The sequence below is a fragment of the Phoca vitulina genome, unplaced genomic scaffold, assembly GCF_004348235.1.
Source record: "Phoca vitulina isolate PV1807 unplaced genomic scaffold, GSC_HSeal_1.0 scaffold45, whole genome shotgun sequence".
Lineage (NCBI taxonomy): Eukaryota > Metazoa > Chordata > Mammalia > Carnivora > Phocidae > Phoca > Phoca vitulina.
In genome coordinates, this window is record NW_022589748.1 from 2,649,875 (window position 1) to 2,661,646 (window position 11,772).

The following is an 11,772-nucleotide window of genomic DNA, read 5'->3' on the forward strand; positions in this document are numbered from 1 at the left end:
TGGCCCAAGCTGTCATGGGAATTGCCTAATTCTGAGCTTTGCTCCCGGCTTAGACCAGCCGTCCTAGCCCCCTTCTCCCTACGAGGTTATGCAGCACAGGTCAGGAAATGGGAATATCCATACCCTATCTCTGCTCTCCTCGCCCCTGGTGCAGGGAGAGGCTGGAGCTCGTGGGTGTTTTCAGAATCGGTGATTTCATTCTGAGCAGAACGACCATGCTCCCCATCCTGCGGGCCTCCCTCTGGAAGCCCAGGCCTCCCAGAGCCCGAAGACAGGTCTGACCTCTTTGATAACCTTCGGACTGTGGCCCCCGAGCTGGCCAGTGCTTTGTCTGCCACTCAGCTGGGTTGGCACTCGGGATGGATTGCTGCTCAGGAGGAGGGGCTGCTGTGTGCTGTTTGGTCGGCAGCCAGGGTCGACCAGCTGGTCGAGTTGAGTTGTTGGCCAAGTCCATGTGGGAGGCCCACGAAGCCCCTTTCCACTAGCAAGGAGAATCGGCCGCCCTTCCAGGCTCCCTTCGCTGAGAGTTCTGGTGCCTCCAGGCTGTCAGCCCCCAACACTTCCCTGACCGGAATCAGGAAGGAAGCAGTCCGTTCCCTTCTCTTTGCTGTCCCTTCTTCCCACACCTGCCAGCATGACTCCCCCTTCTCTCCTGGGGAACAGAAAAGCCCGTTTCCTAAGATTCAAGATGCTCCGCAACAAGTGCCCAGCTCCATGAAAGAGTGGATTCCAAGCTAGGAGTATTTATGCACAAGCTTGGTGACTTTCTCAGCATTTGGACATGTGGGACCCACTCTGGAGGCTCTGATTTTCTCAGGAAAAACAGACACTCTCTCCCCCTGAATTATACCTTCCTTTGGCATGTAAGCAGCTACTTAGAACTGGCCTGATACCAGCCAGCGCTGGGCCAGGGCTGGGCCAGGGTGGCAAATGCCTTCGTACTTCGGCCAGTCAGTTCAGTGCTGGATGTGAGAGGATCACCCCAACCAGGTGGGAACCGTGATTTGCAGGAGAAAGAAGAAGGTCAGTAGAGAAGTAAAAGTGAAACACAAAATAGAATCCCTGCCCTAAGGTGTTCCCAGCCAGGTAGGAGAAATAGTATGGATGCATTTTTTTAAATATTTTTTATTTTGTTAAAGATTTATTTATTTATTAGAGAGAGAGCATGAGTGGGAAGGGCAGAGGGAGAGGGAGAGAGAGAATCTCAAGCAGACTCCCTGCTGAGCATGGAGCCCAACTTGGGGCTCGATGCTACGACCCACGAGATCATGACCTGAGCCGAAACCAAGAGTTGGACGCTCAACCCACTGAGCCACCCAGACACCCCTCCCTGGCTGTTTTTATATGTGTTGATCACTTGTATTAATACCACTGGATGCTGAGCTCCTCCCTGGAATCTGGAACCATGTCCTACTCATCTTTGAGTACTTCCCTCCATTCTAGCCCAGTGTTCAACAAAATTCAAGAATGCGTGCTTCAGATAAACAGCAGTGAGGAAAGGACAGGGGAACAGTGCTCATAAAGCGGTATCAATATCCAGCCCAATGCTGTGGGACTGTCAGGAGTGAATCAGCCACTTTGAGTTTTCTAGGGGGAAGCAGCTACCCCAAGTCTTGGCACAAACCCCAACATGGTTAAATGGTGGTGGCTTTCTTGCCCCTGAGCGAGCACTGATTCGGAATCAAGAGCCCTGTACCACTCATCTCCCCCGCTCCCTATCCCGTCCCCAGTTCCCTACTGTGTGCCGCAAAAACCAGGGGAACTGGCATTGGAAGAAATCCCTCCAGCTTCTGAGTCCTAGTCTGTGACCCTACAAGGTGCCAGCCAGTACCCTCAGGTGCCCCTGGTTTTCACCTGTGGGAAACATGGGCCAGTTACAGTTAACATTTATTTCCAGCGCTTGCAACGGTTCTCCAAGTGTGGTCCTCTGGACCAGCACCATGAGCATCTCCTGAGAACTTGTTAGAAATGCAAAGCCCCTGGTGCCACCCTAGACCTACTGAATCTGAATCTCTGAGGGTGGGGCCCAGCCATCTGCATTTTAGCAGCCTACTCCCTCCCCAGCCAGGTCTACACTGTCCAATATGGTCGCCACTGTCCAATATGGTAGCCACTGTCCAATAGGTAGCGCCTATTTAAATTAATTTAAATTACATTAATTAGATTACATCTATTTAAATAAGTTATAATTGAATAACATCAAAAAGTCAGGTCCTCGGTTGCACTAGCCATATTTCAGGCACCCGGTAGCCCCATGTGGCCGCCATACTGAATGGCTCATAGGGACACTTACGCCATCACAGAATTCTTTTGCACAGTTCTGCTTCACGAGAACCACTCAGCCAGGAAATCCAGCTTTCAACCCTAGCTGCATGTTAGAATCACCTGGGGGGCTTTTGAAACCTACCGATGCCCCAACCCTACCCCAGACCAACTAAAACAGAATGGGAGGTAGGGGAGTTGCTGGGAAACATTAGATTTTGAATTTTCCCAGGTGATGCTAATCAATCTCAAAGCCAACACCGAGAATCACTGCAGTGCTCCGCACTTTACACAACCCTGTCCTTGAATACGCACAAGACCCTTTCGAGGTACGTGCTCTTAGAACCCCCTGCATTTTACAGAAGACCATCTGGAGGCACAGAGAGGTTGAGTAACTTGTCCCCGGTCACACTGCTCTAGATGTTACCGGATGCCAAAGGGCATTCCTGGCAAGTGGCGGGGGGGCTGGAAGATGGAGCGGTCTGTGATCCCTTGCCAGAGTGGAGCCCAAGGAAGTCCGTGAACTTGGATGGATGGCCGCCTAGCAGTGACAGCTGCTTTTAATTTGTGTCAAAAAGAAAAGCTGCCTTTTCATTAGAACTGTTTGGGATTTTTTTTTTTTTTTCAGCTGCCAGAGTAAGCCAGTTAACAGGGAATCGTGCAGTGAGGGACGGCTGAGCACAGCTGCTCTGGGCTTTCCTCTGGGGCAGTCGGGCTCACTGATTTTTCTCGATGCTGGCCATGGTGGAGTCTCTGCAGGTGGTGGGCAGCCACTGCAGGAAGGAGTTCGGCTCTGGCCAGTGATGTGCACTGAGTGTCCACGGCCAGGCATCTGGTTGCTTGGTTTAAGAACAAGGGGTACGGGGCGCCTGGGTGGTGCAATCAGTTGAGCATCCAACTCTTGGTTTCGGTGATCTCAGGGTCGTAGGATCGAGCCCCGCATCAGGCTCTGCGCTTTGCGTGGAGTCTGCTTGGGATTCTCTCTCCCTCTCTCTCTGCCCCTCCTGCTTGTGTTCTCTCTCTCTCCCTAAAATAAATTTAAAAAGGGGGATGCCTGGGTGGCTCAGTCGTTAAGCGTCTGCCTTCGGCTCAGGTCATGATCCCAGGGTCCTGGGATCGAGCCCCACCTCGGGCTCCCTACTCCACGGGAAGCCTGCTTCTCCCTCTCCCACTCCCCCTGCTTGTGTTCCCTCTCTCGCTGTCTCTCTCTCTCTGTCAAATAAATAAATAAAATCTTTAAAAAAAAAAAAAAAGAACAAGGGAACAGAGGGTAATGTGGAGGGGTCTGTGGAGCAAGACAGGGAGGGAGCAACGTGCTGTCTGGAGCTCGAGAGAGTGGAGGGCAGCCCTTCAGCTGACCTGCCCCCCAGGGACCGACAGCAGCCTTTGATCCTGATGGTTCATCCTCAGCCCTGTGCACCCAGGGCTCCTGCATGTGTCCCTTTTTGGTGTCCCAAGACCCTGTGGCAAGCCTCCAGGAAGCCAGGGCTGAATTATCCCCTCCTTCGTGTCCTGATTAATGTTTGCTATTTTCCCCATCTGATTGCCTTCCGGGGACTCACCCTGTTTCCTCCCATGTGTACCTGTCCCACGGGAGTGTTGTAAGGGGTAACTGCGGTCCGATGACATAGCATATGCACAGAGCGGGTCCTTGGCATGTGTCAGAACCCTGTCTTCTGCCCCTCTGAGAAGGTCACCTGCAGTTTCTTATCCCCTACTGCCTGTGTCCCCTTTTATTCCCTAGTGTTCAATTCCCTGGACATGTCCCGCTCGGTGTCCGTGACGGCAGCCGGGCAGTGCCGCCTCGCCCCGCTGATCCAGGTCATATTGGACTGCAGTCATCTGTATGATTACACCGTCAAGCTCCTCTTCAAACTCCACTCCTGTGAGTACAATGGGCCGGATCTTCTCTGTGCGCCTCTGGCCGGAAGGAGGATTACAGCCAGAGGCTGTCCCTTCAGTGCCCTTTCTGCCACTGCTCCCAAAGTCCCTAGAGCTCCCGACCCTCTTGAGAGTGAGGAGCAGGGCACAAGCTTTGTTGTGCCCAGGGAAGCACCTGGCTCTCCATAGCAGTGTCCTGGGACGGCTCCCTCCCTCCACCTCTGGCTTCATCACATCTCCGTCCACACGTGTCATGTATTCTAGGACCCACATGAATGATACCAGGCCCAGCCTGGACCCACAGGTGCAAGGGCAATGGTGTCCAAAGTGTCCATCCACACAGCTTCTCTGGACATGTGGAACTTTATGGGGAAATAGAAAACATAAAACAGAGCTGTTCTCGTACATGGTGGGCCGGCCCCTGCCCAGCCACAGGTCCCTGGGATGCTTTTGCAGATTCTATCTTGGAAACTACTGTAGAGTTCTTATACTTTTGTGTGCTTCTTGTTTAAGACAATGTGTGTGGGTCCTGCTGTGGGTGGGTCCAGTAGGTTTGGGGTGTGCATGGTGAAACCATACCCCAGGTGAAGCTGATTTGGGTGGTTTCTGGTCCACACTCAGAGGCGTTCCCCATGAGGGATATACACGTACAGAATGTATGGATGAGGGAGAACCAAGAAAAATCAAGACCTGAGTGGATACAAGCAAGGTGTTACGGCCCTGGCAAAGGGACAAGGATGCATGTCGGAAGACAGGGACAAGGGATAGTCTAGAACTGTGGTCACTGACAAGAAGTGGGTCTGGTTATTTAGGGGGGACAAGAAGCGGCATCACTCGGGTTAATCCAGGAGCATCTCGTGGAAGGGAGGTTGGAATCGGATGTGTAAGTGTTAGGAAGGCTTTGGACAAGTGAGCGCACCCAGAGGGGCAGAGAGCAGACTGAATCCCAAGGGAAGAAAGGCAGTTATCCTGCACAATATATACTTCTCTAAAAATGAAGGTTTCATTTTAGAATAGTTTAGATCTACAGAAAAGTTGTAAAGATCACTGAGGAAGTGTCCCCCCATACCCTGAACCCAGTTTCCTTTATTGTTAATATCTTACATTAATATGATACATTTGTGACAAATGTCACAATGAATAGACCGATATTGACACATTATTATCAACTGAAGTCCGTACTTTATTCAGATTTCCATGGTTTTTACCTAACGTCCCATCCAGGACACCACATTACATTGAGTCATTGTGTCTCCCTAACCGCCTCTTGGCTGTCATAGTTTCTCGGACTTTCCCTGTTTTTGACGACCTTGATGGTTTCGAGAATTGGTCGGACACTTGTAGAATGTCCCCTGATTTAAGTCTGCCCGGTGTTTTTCTCATGACTGGACTGGGGTTAAGGGTTCTGGGGAGAGAGGCCACTGAGATAAAGTGCCATCATCATCCACCGTTTTGGTGGGCATTTTGAATTATCGTATGTTTATACACGTACTCCCTCTTTGTACCAAGTAAATGTATTCCTATTCAAAAATTCCTAAAATGGGGCGGTGGGAGGGATGGGGGTGGCTGGGTGATGGACACTGGGGAGGGTATGTACTATGGTGAGCGCTGTGAATTATGTAAAACTGATGAATCACAGACCTGTACCCCTGAAACAAATAATACATTTTATGTTAATTAAAAAAAATTCCTAAAATGTACGTTTAAGGAACAAGACAAGAAATAAAGGGATCACCGAGTTGTGATCTATAGTTGAAGTATGCAGCGTCATGCATTCTGGGAGAAGGGACCTCAGAGAACCCACTCTGTAGGAGAGGAGGCTGGTCTAAGAGGCTGTTGCTTGTCCAGCATCTTGCCGTTGGCCGTGACCGAGTGAGCACCGGACTGGGATCCTGAGTGTTGTCCTATAATCTTTGCCTTCTGGCAGGCATCCTCTCGTGCAGGCTCTATGGATCCCTCGCAGATTAACGTCTGTGCTGGACCGACCCAGGGCACGTACCTCTGAGAGAGCCACACCTCTGCCACCTGCTGGGGGTCCGTCCTGCTGCTTGGTCAGGTCACCACGGTGTCTTCCGTGGTCAGGAACACAACTTCCAACCCACTGCACCCAGAATGGCTCATGCTGCAGGAACAAACAGAAGGACAGATGTGGAGGAGAAGCACCCCTAGACTCATGGCTGGCCCTTCTGGGCCCCCTTGGTTACCAGTCCCTGTTCCTGGGGCAGCTGTAGGCCTGGCAGGCTGGCCACAAGCCCCAGGGTGGATGGTCCTCTCCCTCCGGAGCCCCGCTGTGGCTCGCCTGGTCCTCCTGTGGTCCTCTTCCCTCTCACTCTTTTCCCAATTTCTTCCAGGTCTCCCAGCCGACACCCTGCAAGGCCACCGGGATCGTTTCATGGAGCAATTCACCAAGTAAGTGGCTTAAGTGAGAGAAACGAATGCTATAAACTTGATTAGTCCACACAAGAGCACTTGCTTTAAAATGATTGAGGAATGAGGGTATCGGCAGAGTAAAGCAGTAGAGTGGAGGAAGGTGACGAGGACGGCAGTAAATGTACCGCTGGCTGGCGAAGCTATCCGTTCTCTAGTAAAGTCCACATGAGCATGTCGGAGAAAGTGATTTCATCCATTCATTCATCACCTGCTGTATGCCCCGGGCTTCATCCTCTCTTTCTTCTCCCTACGTTCTCATACCATGTATGGTCCATGTGCGTGAAATGCAACACCCAGATCTGTTTCTCTAGCTGACTGAGCCTTGCCTCTGAATTGGGTCTCACGCACCCAATTATCTGTCTTACATCTCAAACTGAGCTCTAGGTTTTCCTCCGCAAACTTTTTCTCCCAGGGTGCCTGGGTGGCGCAGTTGATTGAGCGTCCAACTCTTGGTTTCGGCTTGGGTCATGATGGCGGGGTCGTGGAATCAAGCCCCTCACTGGGCTCTGTGCTCAGCGGGGAGTCTGCTTGAGATTCTCTCTCCCTTTCCCCCTCATGCTCTTTCTCTCTAAAAATAAATAAATAAACAACAAAAAACGCAAATTTTTCCTTCCCGGCCTTTTCTATCTCAGTAAATGCTACCACATCCATTTAGGCCAGAGATCTGGAACTCACCATTGTCCTCCTCCCCCATGTCCACTCCAGTGGCAGATGCTCTGCACATATATCTTGGCTCCGATCATAGCTGCCATCTCTGGGGCTACCATCGTTTTGTGCCACGACCCTCCAATATGGCGGATGCCCTGGGCTTCCACTCTTGCCCCCAGAAATCCTGTCCCCCCACCCCAGCAGTTAGAACAACCTCATAAAGACGTCATTCCCTTGCTCAGAGCCTTTCAGTGGCTTCTGATTACACTCAAAATAAAATCCAAGCTCTTCTCCATGGTCTCCAAGGCCCTGCTTGCCATCTTTGACCTTGTCTTTATTGTGTTTAGGGCCTATGGTGTTTCCAGCACATGCGGTCCGTTTCCAGTTCCTGGAACGTTCCCAGCTCATTTCTCTATCGAGGTCTTAGTGCTTGCTGTTCCCTCTCTTTGGGAGGCTCTTCTCCCAGCCTGGCTGGCTCTGGGTCATCTTTGGTCATCTCCTCACAAAAGCATCTCTGGCCTTAAATCTTAAATCTCTTATTTAAGTCGGGTCTTCTTCATCTCCTGTTCCTCCAGCCCCACCTCCGCCCCCCCATATTCTTCAGCCCAGCACCTAATTTCTTTCTTTCATGGTTCTTAGCACAGCTTTATTTATGCCTGACTCTCCATTGTTACATCCCTAGCCCCTGATACGTAGCAGCCAATTACGCATAAATATTTGGATAAATTACTAAACCAGTAAGCCAGCTGTCTTGTCTAGAAGAGGAGAGCTTGTCTGACTGAGGGGTAAATTATTCTGTGCATTTGGGGAAGAAGATCGCTGGCGAGGGGAGACGTACAGTTCATCACTGGTTACGTGTGCCCAAGGAAGAGGGGAAGGAATGGCATGAGAGAGAGAACCCAGGTGCCGAGAAGAGCCCTGGGGCTCAGCACGCTCTCTTTGACCCTCTTGTTTTGCCTGTTAGTTTCTTCAGCCCTGACAACAGAGAAAAAGCATAGCTGCCAAACCCCAAGCTCAGACTTCTCTTGCTGGTTCCCCGGGCAGCAGTCAGAGGCCAAGTTCAGGGTTGTGCTAACCTCCCGGTTTCCTTATTCCATTTGAAAAGCCTTATATGTTTATTCTATAATAAATGACTTATTAAATCCTAGGAGACAGGCCCTGGGGCTGATTTCCTGGAATGGTAAATTCCAGTAGCTTATGAAAGCAAAGCAGCCTATTACTGTTGGCTCCAGCCCAGAAAGAGGGGGATGTGTGGTCAGGTGATTTTATTTCCTTTCATTTTTTTCTAGCTTATAAAAACCTCTCCCGTGAGCAGCTGCCTCACTCTCTCGTCTGCACAGACCCGGCGGCTCCCTGAGGCCTCAGTGTCCCCGAATTCGGGGAAAGTGCCAATGACCTGACAGGGGCAACCCCAACCTTGGGGTCAGAAGGGCTGGCCTGAGATCCCAGGGGTTTAGTGTATTGGGCTGAGCTGGAGGAGATTGTGGGTTGCAGGGAGAGGGCGCAGAGACCCACCATCCTCTTTCCTCTCAGGAAATCTGATGCTCTCTGCTTCCTCAGCTTTCCATGTTTTGATTTAAAATGGAGACCCGAAGATGAGAAAAAAAATTGGTTTCTTCATTCCCATACCCATCCAAGATTGGGACACAGTATAAATAGATTGCTTTTCTCCAGTGAAGTCTTGATGAGTTAATTCCTCTGTGCGTGGTTCCGTGGCAAGCCCAGCTCAGCAGGGCCCAGTCTCCGCCCTCTGGAAGCTTCTAGTCTAACTGGGGAGATAACACAGAGCTCCAAAACAAAGGGATCTCCCTCAGTAATGACGTTTCCTTCCCCATGCCTGTGGTTAGGTTGCGTATCCTCAGAGAGAGTACATTTATTTTCATGTTATTCTAAGCCAAACGTTCCTGGGAAGACATCTGCCATGCAACAGCATAGATTCCACAGCGATGCAGAAATGTGTTCTGGGGGGATCCACTCTTCCAGAGGATTCTGTCCTTTGAATCCCTCTTTCCTTACCACCACGTAAGTGAGGACAGGCTCCAGATAACCTCCCCCTGCAGCGTCACAATTGAATCCCAGTGCCATGGAGGTCATTTCCTTGATAAGCCCGTGCCTTTGGGCTGGGCGGGCAGCAGGACAGCTGGGGGGCTGCACTGTCCCCACCCCAGGGCCGGGGAGGTGCCCAGCACCCCTCAGGCCCTTCTCCACCTCCAGGTTGAAAGATCTGTTCTACCGCTCCAGCAACCTCCAGTACTTCAAGCGGCTCATTCAGATCCCTCAACTGCCTGAGGTACGTGCGCCCGGCCCTGCTGTGGGAGCTGCCGGGTCCTGGGTGCTCTCAGATCTCAGAGACGGGCAGGCCTGGCAGGTGACACGGTTTGGGGGGGTGTCTTCCCTCCTCAGAACCCACCCAACTTCCTGCGGGCCTCTGCGCTGTCAGAACACATCAGCCCTGTGGTGGTCATCCCAGCCGAGGCCTCGTCCCCGGACAGCGAGCCCGTCTTGGAGAAGGATGACCTCGTGGACATGGATGCCTCCCAGCAGGTGAGGAGCACCTCCACTGGAACCCGAGGGTTAGGGTTAGGGTGACAGGTGGCGAGCCCCACGTGTTAGGGTTAGGGTTAGGATTAGGTTAGGGTTAGGGTGACAGCAGGTGGTGAGCCCCACGTGCGGCCCTTCGCGCTGCCCCATGTGGGCAGGGGAGAGGCTCTGACCAAGACCCTTTGGCTGTCACCAAGCTGGACCAACTTCTAACCGAAGCGCTAACCTAGACTGAGGCCCCTGCCCTGCGGTCTCTAAGAGGGACCACAGATGGACTTGAACCCAGTTAAGAAAGGATCCCTTTTTTTTTTTTTACATCTCACTCCTCTGACCCACGTACAGAAGTCTCTGGATCTCTAACTTTGTCCTCGCTCCTTTTTGGTCACCACAGAATTTATTCGACAACAAGTTTGATGACATCTTTGGCAGCTCGTTCAGCAGTGACCCCTTCAATTTCAACAGTCAGAACGGCGTGAACAAGGATGAGAAGTGAGTCCACACTGGGAGCAGGCAGGTGGTGCAGAAACTACATGAAGCCGGGGTCTGGCTGGCCACCCCCGACCAGGGCGGGATGCTCAGTGACACTTGGGCCCCGCAGAGAAGTGTCGCAATGCTCAAATATCGGCCCCTGGAATCCCAGAGGGAGATCAGATGAGGTTGAAATAACCCATGGGTGTTAGATTCGGATCCAGTGACATGGAGGGTCTTAGCATATAATGTATGGAATTTCAAAAAACTTTCCCCAAATTAACACCAGCTTTTAACTTCCTCCCCTGATTTCCCAGCTCGCATTTAAAAGGAAAGGGATGGAAGCACAGTGGAAGCAAACTTGTTCTCCTTCTGTTCCCAGGGATCACCTAATTGGTCAACTATACAGAGAAGTCAGTGAGCTGAAGGCACAGCTGGAGAACGTGAAGACTGAGGTATGAGTCGGGCTCTGATCCAGTTCTGGGCTTCGCCGTGGCATGTTCATATTCGCAGAGACACTTGTCGGACCACATTTTAAGGGGGATGGCGGGGGGGCTCATTAGTAGAAACTCAAAAGCCAGAAGGCCCTGGTCCTTCCGTGGTCTTGGTGGTGCTGCATTTCCGTCATTCCTACCTTAAGAATGACTTCTGAGCCAAGCCCTGTCTCCCTTTGGTTCTTGAGTTAACCATGACCGCCGGCTGGCTGTGAAGCCAACAGTGAGGAAGACCTGTTCTCCTCCCGTGGCGATCGGAAGGTCCGATTTGTAACTCTCATGGCTGTTTGCAGGGTCGGGGCGGTAAATAGGACTGCCCCCCAGGCCCACGGCTGGTCGGGCTTCACTCACGGGGGCAGGCAAACATCCCCTCTTCCCTCGTGCCCGCTCGTCCAGGACTGCTCCTAGGCCACTCCAACGAGACCAGAGTCCTCCTGCCGTCACGCCGTTGTTGGCCAGTGGCTTATAATGACCAGAAGCCTCAACTCTCATGAGGCCCTTGGTGGGGGGGGGTTGTTAGGCAAACATGGGTATTCATTGGATCAGTGCTGGAAGCCTGGGAGGACCCGCTTCTCCTGCTGCCCAGCCCAGCCCCGCGGCCCAGCGCTGGGGCTCATTGGCCGAGTCCGTCCCACAGAGCCAGCGGGCCGTGCTGCAGCTCAAGGGCCGGGTCAGCGAGCTGGAGGCTGAGCTTGCGGAACAGCGACATCTGCGGCAGCAGGCGGCTGATGACAGCGAGTTTCTCCGGGCCGAGCTGGACGAGCTCAAGAAGAAGCGCGAAGACACGGAGAAGGCCCAGCGGAGCCTGACCGAGATAGAAAGTGAGCCCGTTAGGCTGGGGCTGAAGGCGGGGGCCGCAGAGTCAGGCGAGGCTCCGGGGGAAGGATGGGGCTGGGTGGCAGAGCCCCAGCCGTGCTTCTGCCCGGAAGAGCCACCAGGAAGGACCTTCATGTCACCAGTCTGAGGGGCGGGTGGGAGCCCAGCCAGTGGAGAGCCCCATGGGCTCAGAATGCGGGGACAGGAACCAGGAGGTGACAGTGGGGTATCT

At 52.5% G+C, this 11,772-nt stretch overlaps 1 protein-coding gene across 2 annotated transcripts in view; it reads left to right on the forward strand.

The window, feature by feature from the left end:
• Positions 1-11,772, forward strand: part of HIP1 (huntingtin interacting protein 1) — a 147,666-nt gene that overhangs the window by 113,835 nt on the left and 22,059 nt on the right. For both annotated transcript variants that reach the window (XM_032430641.1, XM_032430642.1), the window contains exons 8-14: positions 4,007-4,147; positions 6,495-6,552; positions 9,436-9,511; positions 9,625-9,765; positions 10,154-10,251; positions 10,613-10,685; positions 11,362-11,545. In XM_032430641.1, the coding sequence (XP_032286532.1) occupies positions 4,007-4,147; positions 6,495-6,552; positions 9,436-9,511; positions 9,625-9,765; positions 10,154-10,251; positions 10,613-10,685; positions 11,362-11,545 (771 nt within the window). The remainder of the gene's footprint in view (positions 1-4,006; positions 4,148-6,494; positions 6,553-9,435; positions 9,512-9,624; positions 9,766-10,153; positions 10,252-10,612; positions 10,686-11,361; positions 11,546-11,772) is intronic.